This window comes from Crotalus tigris, unplaced genomic scaffold (assembly GCF_016545835.1).
Source record: "Crotalus tigris isolate CLP2741 ecotype Arizona unplaced genomic scaffold, ASM1654583v1 scf7180000024506.7606697, whole genome shotgun sequence".
NCBI classification, from domain to species: domain Eukaryota; kingdom Metazoa; phylum Chordata; class Lepidosauria; order Squamata; family Viperidae; genus Crotalus; species Crotalus tigris.
This window is the reverse complement of record NW_024100678.1, coordinates 4,211,479-4,232,241: the sequence shown is the minus strand read 5'-3', so window position 1 is coordinate 4,232,241 and position 20,763 is coordinate 4,211,479. Positions and strand designations below refer to the sequence as shown.

At 36.9% G+C, this 20,763-nt stretch overlaps 1 protein-coding gene across 5 annotated transcripts in view; it reads left to right on the top strand.

Moving 5' to 3' along the window:
- Nucleotides 1-7,372, top strand: part of ASXL3 (ASXL transcriptional regulator 3) — a 104,504-nt gene extending 97,132 nt beyond the window's left edge. For all 5 annotated transcript variants that reach the window (XM_039333554.1, XM_039333555.1, XM_039333557.1 and 2 more), the window contains one exon: nt 1,015-7,372. In XM_039333554.1, coding sequence (XP_039189488.1) covers nt 1,015-4,623 — 3,609 coding nt within the window. In that variant the 3' untranslated portion in view covers nt 4,624-7,372. The remainder of the gene's footprint in view (nt 1-1,014) is intronic.
- The last annotated feature ends 13,391 nt before the right edge of the window (nt 7,373-20,763 follow it).

The following is a 20,763-nucleotide window of genomic DNA, read 5'->3' as shown; positions in this document are numbered from 1 at the left end:
TCCATAAGCAATTTCCACAAATAATTACTAATTTTTGCCAGCAAAATCATTTCATTGTTCCTTGCAGGGTGCCAATAAATAGATTTCCTTATAACATCCTCAGTTGATATCATGTCACCATTATGAAATACTATATTTTATAAAAGTGATTTTCCACCCTCAGGAACACAGCATTAGAAATTGTCAATAATACTTCGCAAATGTTTGTTTGTCATTGAGCAACGCATTAATGAAGAAGGAAAATTGTTCACTGTAACATTTGTAAAATCATAAACTGTGTCTTTCATGCCTCTGGTTCTTAAGATGCATTATATTATGCAATGAAAATAATAGAATCACTGAGAGAAATCATATGAGACATGAAAGAGTGCTATCCTCAGGGCTTTGTGGAGTTTTGTCAGTTACTTAGATAGTCAGACATACAAATTTTGTAGAAGAGTATGAACAATAAACATTACATTCTTGCTTTATTTCCTTTAGTTAGTCACAGATATACATAGTTCCTTGTTACAGAGCTCCACAGAAGTGGTGTTCATTCAAATGCTACCAACAGTTGGGTTAAGATAGATAGTTAAATTCTGATTTATTAAATTATAACCATGACTAGAAACAAAAAGTACCTCTGAAAATAATTGGGAATGCTTTTCTGGCTTCTAATTTTGCAAAACCTATAGAAAACCCAGTGAAATCTTTTTTTCAAATACCTAGATTCTGAATACGTCATTGAAAATCAGAAAATATGATTGTGAAAAGCAAACTATATAGAAAGAGACATGCAGCATAAATAGATGTGCTAGAGAATATTAAAAGACCCCGAAACTGAACTCATTATTTCCTCCAGTTCATAACGCAATATATTAATGGGGGGTGTGTGTCTCTGTGTGTGTAATAATAGGTAGACTATTAAAAACTTACTTGTGCTAAATAAATTTTTCTACCATCATATGGTAAAGACGTTCACTGCAAATTATGATTTCCTAATACGGTTTTCATATATTCTCTTTTCCCATTCAGATTCAGCTCTCAAAAATTGGCCCACCTTTCATCATCAAGAGCCAGCCAGTCTCCAAACCAGAACCTAAGGCTACTCCAAGTACCTCTGTGAGCAGTGGGAGAAACACGGGGGCCAGAACTCTTGCAGATATCAAAGCGAGAGCCCAGCAAGCCAGAGCTCAGAGGGAAGCAGCAGCAGCTGCTGCAGTTGCTGCAGCCGCAAGCATTGTTTCTGGAGGGCTAGGGAGCCCCTGTGAAGGTGGGAAGACCCGAACATTGGCTCACATCAAGGAGCAAACAAAGGCCAAGTTGTTTGCAAAGCACCAAGCAAGAGCCCACTTGCTCCAGAACAACAAGGAAAGCAAGTCTCAGCAGGCCTTGAAAGAAGCGCCATCAGTTGTGGAGATCTCTATGGCTTCGGAAACAAAGATTGAAGGATCTACTGGTGTAATTATAGTTAATCCTAACTGTCGGTCTCCTAGCAACAAATCTGTTCACCTTCGTGAAGCTACTGCTTTGCTGCAGCACTCTCTTAATGCCACTACTTTGCCAGAAACTAGCACTGATATCCCTGTTCAAAATTCTGATGAAAGCATATCTGTGCCTCATTTTTGTGAGAAAATGCTATCTTCTACCTCTCCAGAAAGTATTTCAGTCCTATATAACAAAAACTCAGCTCCTGGTTCTGTGTGTAGCACTGCTAAGTCGGGAACAATTAAGGAACTTTCTTTTGCAGGTGCAGTTGATAAGCCCTCTGTTTTAATGTCTGTTGAAAGTACAGATGCAAAGACTAGCAATATAACTATGCTGAAATCCGTCCAAGGGGCTGACATGCCATGCGTTACTATTGTGCCAAAATGTCATGAAAACTCCGGTCCTCCAGCCACAGCCAACACTACTGTCTTGTCAGATTCCTTAGAGGAGAAAATATTACCAATGCCAAGTAGCAATGCAACTAGTGCAATTTCAAGTCAGTATACCACTGTGCCAACTTCATCTATTGCAAGTAATTTATCAGATCACCTGTCTGGCAGCTCTGTTTTGATTCCTCCAGGGGGATCTATAAGTAGATATCCTTCGGATAAGATATCCCTAACTGGATGCAGTGACCCAAGTGCTTTGTCAAACAACATCTCTGTTAGGGCAGCTTTACATGGAAATGAGGCACTTTCAGTAGGAGATTCCATTGGCAGGACTTCCATTTCTATATTTGCCAGCAGCATGATGACTGTAAATTCTTATGATAATTCCACCAAACTTAGTGCTGATGGCATAGAAAGAAATTTGGGGATGAGAAGCCATTTAGATATGCCTGGTAAACCTTCAGTAGGATACATACAGGCACCTGCAAATAGATCCATTCCTTGTAAAGTCATTGTTGACCACACAATGACAACAATGAATTCAAACCTGTCTCTGGGTCTTTCCAGTGAAAGTGCAGAAAGTAGCATGGAAATGCAGAACAGGCCGATTAGGACTGAACCTGCTTTACAAAACATAACATGTCCGCAAGTATCCGTCATAAGTAGGCCAGAGCTACTTAGTCATGAAAATTTGGAGCCCAGCTCTGGTTTTAACAATGGTCCAACCAAGCCAGATGGCAAGCATTTACAAGCAGCGTGTACTGCTCTTCGAGAAGTGCCTCTTGGGCCTCAAGATAAGCAGTTGGATGTTGTTCCTTCTACCCAAGGTTTTTCAGAACAGTTTCAAGATCCTTTAACTTTCAAGAGGGAAGCAGAAAGTATCTGTACCAACCCATATAATCCTAACAGCCGAATCTGTTGGAATGACAATGAGGCAATGAATACTGAGCAGTCTTTGGTCAGTCGGCCTAATCCAAGTAAGCATAAGGAATATTCAGAAAATAACTGTTTAAAAAATGTGAAAACAGAGCCTTCAGGTTTGATACATCTGCATGAGATGCATACAAGAAATGTTGTGACAAGCATAGCCTTGCCTGTTAAGTCAGAAGGAAATGAATCTGACAAATGCTTTAGGATGGATACAGAATATTTTGTAAGACCTGAAATGCCTGTGCAAACTGCAGAAATAGCCCCAGGTTCACAGCCAGCTCAGAACTCTAAGAGATCCGTAACCAATTCCATGGAGCACTCTTTGGCACTGACAACAGAGACGCTGAAAAGAGTTTCAACTGCTGGAACCTCAAGTTGCCGCTTGTCATCAGTAGAAGCCAATAATCCTCTAGTGACCCAGTTACTGCAAGGCAACTTGCCATTGGAAAAAGTATTGCCACAGCCCAGGTTAGGGGCCAAACTAGAAATCAGTCGGCTTCCTTTGCCTTTGCAAACTACCTCCAGGTGTAAATCAGCCACATCCGAACGAAATACAATTGAAAATCCTTCCAGCTCCCCAAATGCAGATGGGAGAGATTTTACAGCCACAAATATACTCCCGCTGCAAATCCGCAAACGTGAAAATCATCCCAAAAAGAGAGTAGCCAGGACAGCTGGGGAAATTAAATGTGAGCCTGGGAAGTCTTCAGTGGATTCAGATATTAAAGTGGCTCCTTGTATAATCACTTCTAGCATGAATCAACTTGGACATGGTCAGCTATTTAAACAGGAGTGGCCAAGCAAGCACACCATTCAAAGCAGAATAGCTCACAGTCCAGAGATCAAGCAGCAGAAAAGGCCATTGCCCTCATGCAGTTTCCAGAAGAACTTATTTAGTGTAGAGAAAAATGGCAGCTTCCACACCGAAGTGAGTTCTTCCCATCAGCCGCATTTCTACCAAATGCCAATGGCTGCCCGAGGCCCTGTTAGTACAGCCACTTTGATGCAGGCAACTTTAAAAGCCCCATCTGGCTGCGGTTCCTTTGCTTTCAGCAGGCACCTTGAGCAGAAGGCCCTGGGAGAGGCCAATATGTCTACAGCACCTCACCAGCTGAGACTGGCAACTGTTTTTTCCCCAAACGTTCAAATTAAAGAAAGTGATGACATCCCCAGTGCCTCGCAAACTCTGCAGAATAAATCATTAGTGCATCCCCCACCCCCTCCCCCCCCTCCCCCTCCCAATGCAGAAGCTCCATCTGATCACAAACAACCAGGAGTTACTATGGAAACCACCAAAAGACTTAGTTGGCCTCAGCCGGCAAATGTCTGTAGCAATATAAAATCAGAACCTGTTTCTTTGGAGGAAGGCTTAAACAGCAGCTGTGAGCTAGGCATGAAACAAGCTTCCTACGATCAGAATGAAGTCAAAGAACAGTTGAAAGCTTTTGCATTGAAAAATGCTGACTTCCCTTCCTATTTACTTTCAGAATCACAGAAGCCTTTTGCCCCATTAGCTGCTCCAAAAATACAGGTGCAGCAGCAGCAGCGTGGAAATTACCCTACAATACACTTTGGTAGCACAAGTTTCAAAAGGGCAACCTCTGCCATTGAAAAATCTATTGGGATTTTAGGGAGTAATTCAACTACAAGCCTACCTATTCAAAATGCCCAAATCCCAGTTCAGAAATTTGCTGACAGCAGCAGTGCAGATGAGTTGGAACTGAAATGTTCTTGCAGGCTGAAAGCCATGATAGTATGCAAGGGCTGTGGCGCCTTCTGCCATGATGACTGCATAGGTCCTTCCAAATTGTGTGTAGCTTGTTTAGTTGTTCGATAGAATCCAAAGCACATTGCTTGTTAACACAGGAAAGCAAAAGAAAAGAATAACTGGAATTCTGTAGGCCATATTGTATATGGATAAAAAAAGTTGCCTAGGGATGCTTTGGAATGGAGTGATTTTGGCTTGCATGGCTCTCCCTGGTAATTCCCCTTTAAGAAGTGTCCAGCATTCTTATTGTCTTAAAATACAGCATTGTTCATGTCTTAGTGCATAATTTTATTTTTACCATTTACTGTATAAGTTGATCTTCCCAATGAAAAGAATGACAAATTGCTCAATGTCCATGTTTCTGTACATGAAAGAGCACATGAATGTGGCACAGCCATAGCCCATGAAGAAAAGAAAAAGATCAAAAAGAATGAAAGTCAGGTTCCCTTAGCACACAGGTGTCAAACTCGATCACATCACATGATATATTGTGACATATCGTGATGTTTTTTGCCTTTAGGAGGCCGGGATGGGCATGGCCTACGCGTGACACATCAAGCCCACAGGCTGCCAGTTTGACACCCGTGTCTTAGCAGAACATCATTGCAATGGCCATTTGGCAGGTTTTGCACACCTGGAGCCAAGATTGCCTGCAGTGATTGACTTTGATCCATTGGCAGCTAATGTGGGTAATTTGATCCCTTTTATAAGAAGCTGTTATACTGAAGTAGATTATAATTAAACCAGGCAACAGATAAGTTTTAATAAACTAGAATCTTCATGGCTTTAGAAGTTCAGGGGATGGGAAATAAGTACAGCTATTGTAATAGAATTTATTAATTCATTTATCTTCCTCAAGTTTCACTTATAATTTTGTCCTAAAAAGATATTTAACATATATTCATAGTATGTACCATTTTATATCTAAATACGGATGTTTTAAAAAGTGATACCATTTTCAAAGTGATTCTTTGTTTTTGTAGATTCAAAAGAGCAAAGCAATTATATGATTTATAGTCCTTTTAAATATGTTTACAACTTGGGATATTTTAAAGTAACTTTTATTTTAAAACTTTTTTGTCTGTTAACCCAGCTTACCCCACAAATATTGTATAGCCTTGTAGAGGAATGAAGAGATTTTAAAGGGATACTAAATCTTACTCTCAATATTGTATTTACTAGTAGTTTAAGTTAGTTATATACAAAATATGTAGCCACCAAATTATTTGGGAAAAACTATAGTAATTGCTAAGTTCTTTTTACTGATAAGGAAAGTATTGTAAAGGGTTAAAAATATGGAACTTAACAAGAGGAGATGCATGGTTATCTTAAAAGTGAGGGAATGAACATAAAATGTAAAAGGGAAGCAACTTGCATGCTATCACATGAATTTAATCACCAGAACTTAATAAATGTTAGAGAAAGATATCCTGCTTACCCACACAGTAGATCCTTACTAACTTCATGCCTGGTAATCCATTCACAAAACAGCTATTTTCCCCCACCCCTTGTTTAAGGCTTTTAATAGCAAGATGCTGCAAAAAAGGCAAGTAGTTCTTATTTGAAACAAGCAATTTGACATTTATTTTATATTCTCAAGTGTTAACATAATGAGGATTTTAAAAATAAGTATAACATTAAAATATACTTTAGGGTATTATATGTATTTTATCCTCTCTTATTTTAAACAATATGTAAGACTTCCAGGCATTTCTAATTATTAGTAAAGCTCTACTGTTTGGACATTACACTTTTGTGGGACCATATTAAAAATGAAATTCATTTTCTTCTTTTCTTTAATGAGCTGGAATAAGCAGGTTTACATTCCCTTATTCAGAGATCTTGTGACTTGACTGGATTGGATTCCTGTTCTGTTTTCATAGCAGACGTAGTAACAGTAGTCTTGATCTTCTATGGTATAAGCAAATTTACACCACTAAAAAATTGCCTTACTAAAGCACTCATTTTAGAAGATTTATGCATATTTCAGCACTTTCAGGTACCCGTGGAGAGATTATTTTCAAAATATAGATTTAAAAGGCACGTTTTTGTAAAGTTCCAAATAAATGGATGTATTGTTAAAGATACATTTGTCTCCATATTAGCAAAATTCAAGAAGATCTTTTTGGTACAATAATTAAATATAGCAAGTGAAATTCCAGATTCAGTAATTGTGAACAGTTTTTTAGATTGTCTTTTATCAGTCCTAAAAAAGTGGTAGCTCCTATAGCATGCCATAGGACATTTGAGCACAATTCAGAGAAAGTTAAGCACTTATAGTCACAATCTTAGGCATTCTGGCCTGCATTGAATATCATAAACATGCATGGGATTTGTCTGCAAGCATCTTAGTCTGGAATGAAAATTTGGAGTGCCTGGGTGTCTCCAGATTATATCATTTGTTTATCTGTGGTGTGGCTAACGTAGCATTAAAACTTTCTGTTTGAACTATTGGAGTAAGGGGAGGACCGGAAACTAGATGTTCCTGAATCTCAGCACTTACTTGATAACGGCGCTCACATTCTTCCTTGAGCCATATTCCAAACAGTGTTTTCTCCCAGGCTCAGTTTACTGACCTCTGATAGTAGATATAATCTTAGATGGGAAAATGTGATGCCTCATGTATACGCAGTTATGTTTGACTGATAAACAGCAGGCAAAAGAAGCCTTAGAATTACTTTGTGTACCTATTTTGCAATTTAATATCTCCATCTATATACAGGTATTCCTCAACTTATGACTACAGCAGAGCCCCAAATTTCTGTTGCTAAGCAAAACAGTTGTTAAGTGAATTTTGTCCCATTTTACAACCTTTCTTGCCACAGTTGTTAAGTGAATCACTGCAGTTGTTAAGTTAGTAATTCAGTTGTTAAGTGAATCTGATTTCCCCATTGACTTTGCTTGTCAGAAGGTTGCAAAAGATGATCACATGACCCCAGGACAATGCAACCGTCATAAATATGAGTCAGTTGCCAAGCATCGGAATTTTGATCATGTGATCACAGGGATGCTGCAATAGTCGTGTGAAAAATGGTCATAAATCACTATTTTCAGAGCCATTGTAGATTCAAATTGTCACTAAACGAACTGTTGTAAGTCAAGGATTACCTGTATAGATATAGCCCTTCCCATATATTTTTTTTAAGACTCAGATCTACCACTATTAAATGTAAACCTAGGTCAACTTTGGCAAATGATTGAAAAAGTAGCTCTTTTCACAATGGGCATATGCCACCATATATTAGAATGGCGTGCTTATAGATTATTAATATAGCATTGAAGAAAAGGCATTTGGCAAAGGATGTTAAATATTATTACATATCTCTCAACATTTTTCCACTGTAAATCTTAAGTCTTTATTTTTCAGTGTTCGGTCTGAAAATAATTTGATTTGCTATTTAGAAATGCCTGATGGTGGCAGTAGTGGCTTATAGTATTTGTTACCTGGAAGAAAACAAGTATTATATTAATTTTGCATGTTCTTGTCTCCTCTCATTTTTGCCCAAATATTAGTACTATGTCAGTATTCTACAAGATTGTCTTGTGGATGTTTTTGACATGTATTTCTTTATCTATGGAATGGGCAAAGGTGTTTTATCCATGTGTAATTAGGGAATTCTTACACCAGCTTTCTCTCTATTTTGGTTGTGTGTATGATTCATTGTCTGTGTGCATGTGTGTGTGTGTGTGTGTGTGTGTGTGTAAGTGTGTTTATATATATGTTCATACTCATCTGCGAATTAAGTGGCTACAATAAAAAGAAAAAGATATGCATTCATCTTCATGTGGTTTATATATAATGTAACAGATTTAAAAATAGTATGGTCCTTTGAAATAGTGTAAGGCAGTAGATAGGGTATTAGACAGAATACTGTGGGAAAGTGTGGAGTTGTTTTAAGGAGAAAAGAGATCATTAGCAAAGGAACAACTATATGCAATGTCTAATCTCCATAGGAAGCTGGCACTGTAATACAATGTTAGGTTGTGTGAAAAGGCGCTGTAACTTTATAGGAAGAGGTTCATGGAAACAGCTTTTCATTCATATCTTGAAAAAATTACAGCATGCATTTTCTGTTTTAAATACTTTCAGAAGTATTTTTCCTTGGGGAAGATAGATATATCAGCTCAAAGAACAGAGTCGCATACACTAGGGCTATGTATGAAATGGTGAGTTTAACAAGTGTTAGGGCTGTGAGGCAGGTATCTGTGAAATACCTACCATCCAATTTTCTACTTGTATGTTTCATCTCTGATTACAGCTATTATTTCCATTATCTGTTGAAGTGCATTTTCTAATTTGAAAGGATGTGCATGATCCTAACCAGTCAGGAATATAGAGAACACATTTGGGTCCCGGTGCAAGGTAGCTAGTCAAGTTTAGCTACTCGATGTTTCCATTTAAGCAAACAAAGCTGCCTACTGGCTTTCAATGGAGACGCCTCCTGGCAGTTGGGTCAATGTGTTGTCTCTTGCAGTTAATACGTCTAGTTAGCTCCCTGAAAATATTGCAGTAATAGCTGTCTGCTTGATGCTTTTTTGTGTGTGCCTTTGAGTCAGTCTTGACTCCTGGTGACTGCCTGAACAAGTCCCTGCAATTTTCTTTGCAAGATTGTTTGCCCTTGTCTTCTTCCTAGGCTGAGAGTGCATGACTGGCCTAAAGTCACCCAGCTAGCTTTGTGCCCAAGGTGGGGTTAGAACATGGTGCATTTTAGGAAGATCTTAACAAAGATATTCACCTTTCCAGGACGTTAATGACAATTGTCATTTTTTGTCATGGGGACCTCGGTATTTCTTCTAACAAAAATGTAAGGTGTTATCATAATATTCACATCACAAATATTGGAAAAAGGATAACCCAAGCCAAGTTGTCATTCATTGCAAAGGATGTGCATATGAAACTTTTAATAAAACATTTCTCACATTCCCTCTTTACCCTTTATACAGAAAATGTTTAGTTGTATATGTTAATTTAAAGAAAAAAGAATAACATAATATGGATATGAAATAAGACTGCACACAAAATATAAAAACAAGCTAGCACAAAAAAAATCATTGTACATCCATATTCATGCAGCTCTTTTAAGAATTTTTCCCTTTTGTTTTTAAACATTTTTCTTTTTAGCAAGATAATATATCATCATCAACTTTTTTTTATTAACACTGTTAAAGCTCTGTACATACTGTTGGGACATTTTCCATGTGGATTTTGTCTTTTGCAAAATGTTTTTATGTGAAAATCCCTTACTTTATTGAAATAATAATGTAAAAAATTGAAGTTGGCACTCCCAATTTTGTATTCCACTTATCCTCTATGATCTAGTGCATGAAACTAATCTGGTTTGGGGAGGGAAAGGTTGAGCCATAAAGCAAAAATGTATCCTATAGAGTATCTTTCAAAGTGGTATGTGTTATCAGGATGAATTACTGAATTCTCTTTTCAGGACCATAGAATTTCTTGCTCAGTTTCTTCTGAACTGGTGCAGATGGTGCTTTATAATGCAGTTTCTAAAGAGAAATGTTCATATGCTGCAGACCTTACAAACACGCACACAATTTCAGAGAAGTTGTTCTAGTCTCTGGTTTTGCATAATATTTTGAAGGCCAAGGACCAGCACTCAGGAGGAGATCAGAAACCCCATCTAGCAGGATCATCTTAGCTTCCATGTGGGAAGACTTATTAAGCACTGATTTCCTGTGGGTGACAGCAGGAATCCTGTGCAACATTAAGGAGAAGACCTGTTGGCAAATAAGCCTGGACCTTTGTGGCTAAATGTTTCTGAATTGAAGGGGAAGTCCTGCTGTCTTCAATCATCATGCTTTGTCATTGTAAAACCAACAAAATAGTATTTTTTGCCTAATTTAAAGGAGCTGCTTTTTTTATAGCACATATTTCGCTTTGTACTATATTTGATAGTTTCAAGATAATTTAGCCTGTAGAACACTTTTGTCTTTGTATTGTTCATGAATGTTACAAGAAAAGTGCTTTACTTTGTTGCCATAATTCTCTTATACTGCTGTAAAGTGGTCGTTTTTGTTTTGTTTTGTTTTTGTTACTGTTTTCCAAACACCAGAATTGATCAGCATTTTTGGTACTGAGTTTTGTATGCTCTGATTATTATTATTTGTCAGTATTTTGAATGTTTACATCTCTTTGACACTAGCCATTCAATGCCTTTTTTAGGGAAGTATTTCTCATGCCCAGATTGAAGCAATGTGAAATCAACCCATATCTAGCATGCATGAGGAACATACATTTATGTATTCTTACCATAAATAGATATTTTTGTCCTTGGATAGAGAAACAAAAACTCCTCTCAATCCTCTACCAAAGAAATACACAAACATCCACACACGCATGAACATACACTTTGTGTTAAATTCTCAGAAAGGGGAAGAGTTGATTTCAGCGGCATTGCGGTGGTTATTATTCTTTATTACCTGAATAAATGTGACCAAGTGATTTTTTTTTCTTCTACAGTGTTTGATTTAGAATTCAGGGATCATGCTTCATCAGTGGTTCTGTCTGTCTTTTTTTTTTTAAGAAAATATTGTTTGCTTACCAAAATAATTGATCACAAAATTATAATACAAATGGAAAGTATTGTTCTGTTTACATGTTTGCCCCCCCCCACCAGTCCCTCGAAAATAACAATTTGGGCTTCAGTATCAAAATATTCTAAACAAAATAAAAACAAGAATAAACATTGGTTGGTGTATTATTCCCCCCCTTCTTTTAAATGTGCTAAAAGAAAATAAGGCATTCATTGAATATTTGAAATATGGTTATTCAGGGTGGAGAAAGCATGAATATATTTTAGTTGATAATTGTCTGCTCAGTTTATATGTAGCAAGGCTATTTTTTCTATTCTTTTTTTTTAATGTATGCACTTTTTTAAAAAATGTATGCACTAAATTAGAGATGGAAAATCTTTTGGTGCCCAAGTACCACATTTTATTGTTTCATTGGATGGAGACCACAAAGTAGATGGGGCATCATGACACATGTGGATGAGTGGGTTTGGAAGATATTTGGGTGTATTTTATTAATGATTAGTCTTTTTTTTAAAAAAAAAAAAAAACACTATTGAGTTTCTCTACTGCTGCTCCAAATCACCACAATTTACAAGGCAACAAATCATATGTCAGCCAATAATGCTGGACAATCTTATGTTCCCAAGGATACTATTACAATGACACTACTATAATCTGATTCCTCAAAGAATTTTTTTTTTTACTTCAGAAAGGTAAAAAGATCCCTTTACCTCTCTTTTTGTAGGCAAATATGGGAAGAAAATAGTTGAGAGTTTGACATGCAAAATGCTGAGAGAATCTACAGATTCTTTAAAGCTGTTTGAGCTCTCCACAACAAAAACTCTTAAATCAACTCTTGAGGTCACTGTGTTAAGGAATCTTTTTGTTTCTCTTGAGAATGCAAGAACTATTATTTTCACCCTGCTACAGTAGTCTTTTACTAGTAGTACTTCAGAAATATTAGATCTTCCTGACAGAATACTTGAAAGTTAGGATTGTTCCTAAGTTACATGCAAGACATATACAGTGAAGGCAATTTGGTTAAATGCACTTTGATTCTTCTCAGTTAATTTTGTTCCATACCAAAGTGAACTGTCAAATCACTAGTAATACCATAATGAGGATAAAAAGATGAACCGGGTGAACTTCTTTCTGTGTCATTATTAGGAAATGGCAAGGCCCAAGCATCTGGGAAAGGCCACAAGTTAGTATAAATTAACCAGGCCAGGCCAGGCCATGGAAGAAGGGGTGATTCTTAAGCCAGTTGCAGAGAATAATATTGGAAAAGAGAGTCATTGTTTGGAGTTTTATTGAAACGGTGCCTCTCCAAAACCAAGCTGATACTACCATAGTGGGAAATAGATTATAGCTACCTCCTGCTCTCCCCCCAAACCAAGAATTCTTTAAAACCCCTTTTGTATTTTTCAGTTATAAAACAGTACTATCTAAAGCATAAACAGAGAAAGAGACATAACATCAAAGTGTACTGTTCAGTGATAACTGCAGAAGAATCAAAGTGACATTATGATGTTAAGATACAAAACTTGCTTCTTCTGCAGTGCACTGTGATGTTGCCTGTTGGTATGAAAGGAGCAGAATAAAAAAATAAATGTGTTTTGCAAGTTTCTTCCATAAATTCCACTTGTTGGAATAATATAAATGTTAACATGAAAAAAGGATGCAGAACTGGAATCCTGCAGGTCTAACCACATTTGAGAACTGTTAAGATCTGTGTAGATATTTAAGCATGTATTTAAAATGGTAACCTTGGATTTTTCTGGAGAGTAAAGCTTCACACTATATGTGATGGAATGTCTGATGAAACAGTAAATATGGTGAGGCAGATGCTTTTGATTCCATACTTGTCCTCATAAAATGAGAGAGGTGAGAAGAGAGGGCCAATTTTGTTTACTATAAGGAGTATATAAGAAAGGGGATCTCTGTACTACAGGAACAGACTCTTCTGTTATCCATGGATTTGGGACAACCTAGACCCATTATCCAAGTTCTGAAAAAAATTGCCTGAGGTGACAGATGAATTTCATTCAGTTCACTCATACAAATTTATGCTTCTGCATCTATAGAATCCAGGCAGAAATATAAACAAATGCCACTGGCTCCTTCAGAATTAATTTGGCTGTCATTTAAGGATTCAGTTTCAAAGTCTATCTTCACTAATGGGTTCACTGACAGAACATTTTAGTGACTTTCAAATCACTCTATAATTTCAAATGTGAAATAAAGATGTCAGAGTAATCTTCCAGGGATGCATTTTATGTCTCAAATGTGCCAATAGTGCAAATAAAATTCATGCTCAGCTTAGAAATGTAAAGCTTTACGAATAAAATTAAGAAAGACTTCAGTGAATCAGGATTTCCCCCCCCAACACCCTCCCCCATGTCTGCTGCTTCAGAGCAGGAAATCCAGATCTTATATAAGCTTTTTTTCATATATAATGACATCTGAGTTAGTCTGCCTAGTGGGATATAGAAAATTGGCTCATTTTAGCTTTTCTGTCACTACTGCTTTACTTTTTCATCTATCTGCTTTAGAAAAGCATGTCAGTTAAAATAGCAAAGACATGAATCCTGGATTATAACTACAAACATCTTGAATATTACTCTTAACCTTACTGCAAAACATAATGGGATTTGAATGAAGGAAGAAATAATTCAAGAATGACAGCTCTTTATATCATGCTTAGGAAATGGAAAGTCTTTCTCCTACTAATCTATTGTCCTTGCTAAATACTATCGTATGTCTGAAAGTGCATTCTTTAGGGAAAGTAGCAATGTATGCTATGATTATGTGCCATCAACTTAGTGTTGACTCTTAGCAACCACAGATATATTTTCTCCATGACAATCTTCCTAACTTGGTTGTTCACCATCCTGCTGGTCCTCTTCTTTTTTTCCTTCCTCCCATCATTAGAGCCTTTTCCAGAAAGCTGGGTTGTCATATAATGTATCTAAAATAGAATAAAAAGCTCTGGTCATTCTTCTTCTGATGAAAACACAAAATTATGATTCATTGGTTTGTTTTCTTAGTTGTCCATAAAATTCTTAGAGATTTTCTCCAATGCCAATGTTCAAAAGCATCAATACTTCTTCTATCCTGCTTCTGCAAAGTCCAACTTTTCATTCCAATAGGGAACTGTTCTGATTTTTGTAAGTATAGACACATCACAGCATTTGAATATTTTCCAAGACTTTCATAGCTGCTCTACCAAGTGCTAATCTGCATTTCTTGACTGCTTGTTCCTTTGCTGCTGATGGTTGATCTAAAAGGCAGAAGCTATCTACTACTTCAGTATCTTCATTTTTATTTCTAAGACTGGATATCGTACCAGTTGTCATTCATGTGGTCTTCTTTATGTTTAATCTTAGTGCCATTTTTTCCCACTGTGATCCTCAATTTTTAATTTCTAGTGTTTCTAGATCATTTGCTTTATTTATGTTATAAATATGTTATAATAGGAAGCAATTGCTATATTCAAAAGTATCATCATTGTACTTAAAATTATATTAATTCTATTTAATGTAACATATTTTTCTACGTTTTATTCAGCAAGGACTTCCTACATAGCGCTAATAATAGCATTCCTGCTGTTCCCATACATATTGATTAAATTACATTTATGCTACTGTGAATGTTAATCAGTTGGAGCTTGACAATTTTATTTTGACACAGAAGTAATCAATTACTATGAGTTGATAGTTTTGCTGGGTTGTTTGTGACAAAAGCAGTTTGCAGATACAATGGATATTAATTCTAAGGATTCATTAATATATTTGAAATTATTATGGAAAGCAATATTTGACACAATACAATGGATAGCAGAGCTGTTACTCTGTTTGTAGAAAATTATGTCCAAAAGAAAACTTTCTCACTGAAAAGCAAATACAAGAAAATACCTCTAGTTCATATTCTATAATAAAGAAGCACCAGCACACAAGGATTAAAAGCTGCTCTGGACCAGCCCATGATGTCTGCTGCCTTTAAGAAATGAGGCCATTTATTTGACAATCAGCTACCGTATATTGGGGACTGCAACAAAGCTAGTATTTCCATTTGCAGAACTTTGCAATGTTTTTCCCACTGGTCAGAGCTCCTCACCGTCATTTCCTTGTTCCTGAACTTAGGTGCAAACAATGTTCCCCCATTACCACCACCATGGATGTTCACCTTGAAACATGGCCTGAGATTATCTAAACTGAAAGTGGTTTCAGGATGAAACAAGCAAGTGGTTGTTTGATGCTTTGCAAGCAGCAATTTCTCTGCCAAATAGAAAAGGAAAGAAAACTGTTTCATCTTGTTTTGCTTCACTTGGGCTGCTATTCACCCTGGAGGACTTGAGAGCATCCACAAAGAGCCAAGCTCATTCTCTCATATCACATTAACAAACAACCATAGTTAGCTCTGTTTTGAAAAGAGTTTGCCTGGGAAATTCTTGATTTCTTTGGCTTTTTTTTTTATTAAAGGAAATGTGCAGTCTCATAGCAATTGTGAACTGTTAAATATGTGCAACATGTTGCTCAGTATGGAACCATGTTTGCACTGGCAGTTTCTTTTTTTATATGAATTATGGATAAAGGGATTTTAGTTACTACAGGTACTTGGAATAAAGCAATGATTTACTCTGTATGTTTCTTTTGGTTAGTTGAAGCAAGCACTGCCTAGTAGCCTATGTTGAATTTCAGATTCAAAGAGAGAAGGGTGCTCTAGAGTGCATGTGAACGCTCTAGTAGAACATCCATCATCTCTTGTAGCAGCTGCAAATATACTCCATAACCTAGTGAGAAACAATTAAGCAATGCTATTTAAAAAGAAAATTCATCCATTAAGACAAATACTGAATTGACCAAATCACGAGAAAATTCCAGAAATAATAAGTGGCTATAAAACATCTAATGTTTTTAGAAGAAAAATAGGATAGGACAAAGTATTTGAAATAAATATTCTACACTTTACACTTTATTCTACACTGTGAATATTAATTCACAGTCATTATGCTTACATCTGTTAGCTGCTTACATAGATAACTATTGTGTTATTCCTTTTGGAATAAGCAATGATATTCAAAGTAGAGAAAAAGAGTTAGAAATAATAAGTGAAAGAAAATAACAGAAAATAAATAAAAAGGAACCACACTAGAGTGAGTTTACACCAACACCTCTGCCTAACAGTGTGTCCTTGCAAACCATCCTTACACAAGTTTAAATGCTGCTTTCATGCATTATCTTTTGTTTTGTTTTTAAATTCTTATATCTCAACCATTTTCTCTAACCACAGCTTTCTAGTTTTCTCCTTTCTCACAAGCAAGTCACTCTTCTTTTTGTTTTGGGCTTTGATTCATGTGCATTGCACAGATGACCAATTTGTGGAATGTCATAATACAACTAACACATCAGTGGGGCAGAATTAGGCCCAACCTGTGGCAGCATAGCAACTTATGGATCAGCCAGGTTGGTATTCTGCTACTCTGTTCCTATGGGAGCTTGCAGGAGAAGTTCAGAGGGAACCAGGATCAGTTCCAGACACTCACAAGTCAGTCAAGACTTCATGCATAAACTCACTTTGAGAATCCTATACAAAGCATTGCTGCTAGTTGAGAGATCCAAAAGCTCAAGCAGGGAAAGATCATATATTTCGAACTTTAAATTATTTGCTGATGATTTGGGTGGAATGGTGGAGGTGGGATGACTTAGCCCTGATTGACTATTTCAGAGAAAGACTAGTTGAGACAAGCTAGTCACGCATCCCTTCCACTCTGCTTTCAGAGGCAGTCCTTCTACCTCTCATACAAGTAAATGAGGAGGAAGAGTACAAGATGGAAACGGTACTCTAAATGAAGAGGTAAGTGTACTGAATACACTGGAAAGCCTATCCAAAGTCAGAAAGGTATTGGGATACAGTAACAAATATTCATGCTTTGCAATTTGTACATCACTTTCACCACCAATACCCTAACAAACCTCATCTTCAAAAACTACCAGCCTTGTGAAAATTTGATGCTAAGATGAGCAGAAGAGGGATCTTTTAGGGGGTAAAGGGCATGTTGGCATAGCTAGAGGACAAGAAGAGGCTTGGGAAATAACCCAGCTCCTTCCATATTTGGCATAAAGGACATGAGCTGAGAGAAACTCATAGATTTCCAATGGAGGGATGGTGTAATGATCACCTCAACAGGCACAGCTGAGTTAGAGAATGCCTCATATGATATCTGAGAGTTAATGGCAGAAGAGGGGGGCAGCATAGTTGCATTTCATTCTCACTGCCCCAAATCAGTTTCCACTGTGAATTTGGGAGGAGGGGATGAGTCTGAAGGAGAGGATGTTATCATAGTATAGAGCAGGCATGTCAAACTCGTGACGTCGTGCAACATACTAGGACTTTTTCCCCATTGCTGGCAATAGGGTGGGCACGGTTTCAGTGTGACTCATCCAGTCAGTTTGACATGCCTGGTATAGAGGAAAGACCTTAGGAGATTGGGTGAAGAGACACAGCCAAGGGAATTGTCAGATAATTGACTGCATAATCCACAGCTAAATAGTAGGTGGGGCAAGACTCTGCCTAGTTTCTTTAAAGGAGATGGGGAGGCTCTTCTTTTTATGCTTGCAAGTTTCTGTTAATGTAGCTTTAAGTAGCAATAAAGTAGAATTAGGTCAAATACTTCCTGTCTGGTTCACTTTGTAAGGTCAACACTTTCCCTGCTGACTTCTCCATTGACTTTGCATGTGGGGAGTAGGCAGAGAAGGCTGCAAATGGCTGACAATATGATTGTGCGATGCTGCACCCATTGTAACTATCTGATTTGTATCTGCTTTGTAACTATCTGCTTTGCAACCAGATCACAATCATGTGACCATAGTTTATTGCCATGCCCATTCCTTTTAAAACTCAACTTGTAATTGGCATTCATAAGTCCCCTATTTGAAGAAGAATTAAATTCATTTCAAACCAATTTTCTCTCTGCTATGGATGATTTTACAACCCACAGTAAAGTCCCACTTCAGTTGACTTTTTTCAAGCAAAGGAGTCCCAAATATTCCAACCTATTTTTCAAGTCCCCTCATAATTTTGATTCCCCTCTTTTTCTATTTGTCATCTCCTTTTTTTAAAAAAAAAAAGGCAATTAGAAGTATTCCAGATGCAGATGTACCATGGTGGCTTTTTATTTTCAGCCCCTTACCTAGTATGGGTTTATTTATTTTTCACAACTGGTGCACACTGAGTTGATATCTATATTGAGCTATTCAGTATGATTTTCAGATATTTTCCAGGTTAGCTACAGAGAGCTTAACTTCCAAATTGCCCCAGTGCCTCACTTTTGTTTTCTTGTGCCTTCAAGTCAGTCTTGGTTGCTACATGAATAAGATCATGTAGTTTTCTTGGCAGTATTTTCAAAAGGTAATTGCCATTGCTTCTTCTTAGGGTTGAGTGAGAGCCCATGACCAAAGTCACTCAAATGGTTTCATACAAGACATTTTAGGCTTCCTTACTCCTAGCTTGGTTCCTTAATCACTAGGCCATATTAGTACTCCATGCATCACTTTATGCTTCCTAAAATTGAACTATATTTGCTATTTTTAACATTCACCTACTTTGATAAAATTCATCTGGAACTCTTCACAATCATGGAATAGGTACATAGAAATAATATTTTTAAAAACAAGAGCATAATGATATTAAAATAATAATCATATAATTATACTTCTTATGATGGGTACCAGAATCAGCTAAGAGCTAAAGCAGTTTTGAATAATATTGACTTAACTTGCTTGTGAAGCCATTTCTGCCTCTGTGGGTAAAGCCATCCACAGAGTGGAGACACCACCAAGAAGGCAAGTTACCGAGTCCATGGCCCATGGATCTTGTGAGAAAGTGGGTACTCAACCATTTCTCTCTAGGTTTCCAGATTCAATAGAGAGATTCACTTATGGCATGCCGTTGCTTAAGATTTCTTAATCCTTTATCACATGGGGTTTTAAGGGCCATAACTTTATAGAGCCCAGTCTAACCACTTTATTCTACACCATCCATAGCTGCAAAGTTGCCTCCAAAAGCAGCCCCATGCACAGTACCTTTCAGTAGTCCAGTCATGGTGATTAAAGTACGCACTACTGTCACTGGTATATCCTTGATAGAAATGCATCTGAGTTGTAAGTTTAGTCCTATGCCTCTGTATGATGGCCTGTAATAATTGTCTTCTTTATTTTTGATAATATTGATATTTTTTCCAAGGCAGGTCAAATGAAAAAATGATTTAAAGAATGTATTCTTGTTTTGTTTTTTTAAGAACAAAGAAGACTTTTGTATCAATCTGACTTTAAAGAGAAAAAAAAATCAAATGGCCTAGTTGCAATAAGTGATATAGGCAATGTAGTATTAAATACTAAGAAAAACTGAACATCTTTACTAGAAGAAAAAATGATTTACCCATAACCCAATTGTCTCTTTTCGTATCTTTTGCAATTATGCTTTCATTTTCTTTGGTTGTCTTGGAACGGACTTTTAAAATATTTATTTCCTTTTTTAAAAAAAGTCTCCTTCCTAAAATTGCTGAGCCACTTTATAGTCCTATAATGGTTTTCTGGCTATGACTACTACTTTTTTTCAGCTTTAATTCTGTTTTCTTTCCAACAGTTTAAAAACAGTTTCCATACCTGTTTTACTTGTTGTTCTGAAAGTACCAACTGCTGTTACATTCTCCTCCTCCTCCTCCTCCTCCTCCTCCTCCTCCTCCTCCTCCTCCTCCTCCTCCTCCTCCTCTGTTCTTTTTAAACCAGATCCTTGACCAAAGAGTTGTGATCTAATATTTCCATAAATAACTGAAGGAGAGGAAAATAACTAGCCAAGAGACATTGCATGATGAAACAAGAAGAGACAGGCTTCATACTTTACAATCTAAAAGCAAATAATAGGCAGCCCAGATAGCAATAGGTTTCTACATTGCTTCAGAAACCACACTTGTTATTAGTCCAATTAAAGTTGCTGATTGTCATCTTTAAGACCTTAGATGGTTTCAAAGGAGATCCCTTCTCACGTATCCTTCTGTTCATCCAAGATTGAACAGTTCCAACTCTTTCTAAGTCCTATCTATCTGAGAATACCATCTGATGGAACCAAAGAAATTAGCATTTTGACAAGCTGCCTTCTGCTTTGGAACTCCCTCTCTATGGGCATCAGGTCCACCCTTTCTCTCTTGGCTTTCAGGATAGTAGTTAAGATCTGGCTTTCCATAGAGCCAAGAAGAAAAGCTTGTTGTGAATGTGAAAGATGCATTTGCAGACACATGGCTTTGTTTTCCTTGGTCACTTAAAATATCATTGAGATATGTTATTATTTTATGGGGTGCCTTTCTTTTGAGGGATGTGTGTGTTCTTTTTATGATGTACTTAATTGTTAGCAGCTCAGATCCTTTGGGAATGTTGTAAATAAATACTGAACTTTGAACAGATACCAGAATAATGATATAACTTTATTGCATCTTAATATGGAAATGTTGATATTAATGTTTCAGTTTAACTTTGATAGCTTTATAATTTTTCTAGTGCTAGTTGTAAAAATATAAAATATCTTAAAATCTTCTGCTACAACATTAATAACCTAATTTCACTATGCCCGGAAAAAGAGAAGGAAAACAAATAAGATTCTCAGTTCCCAGTACAGTATGTG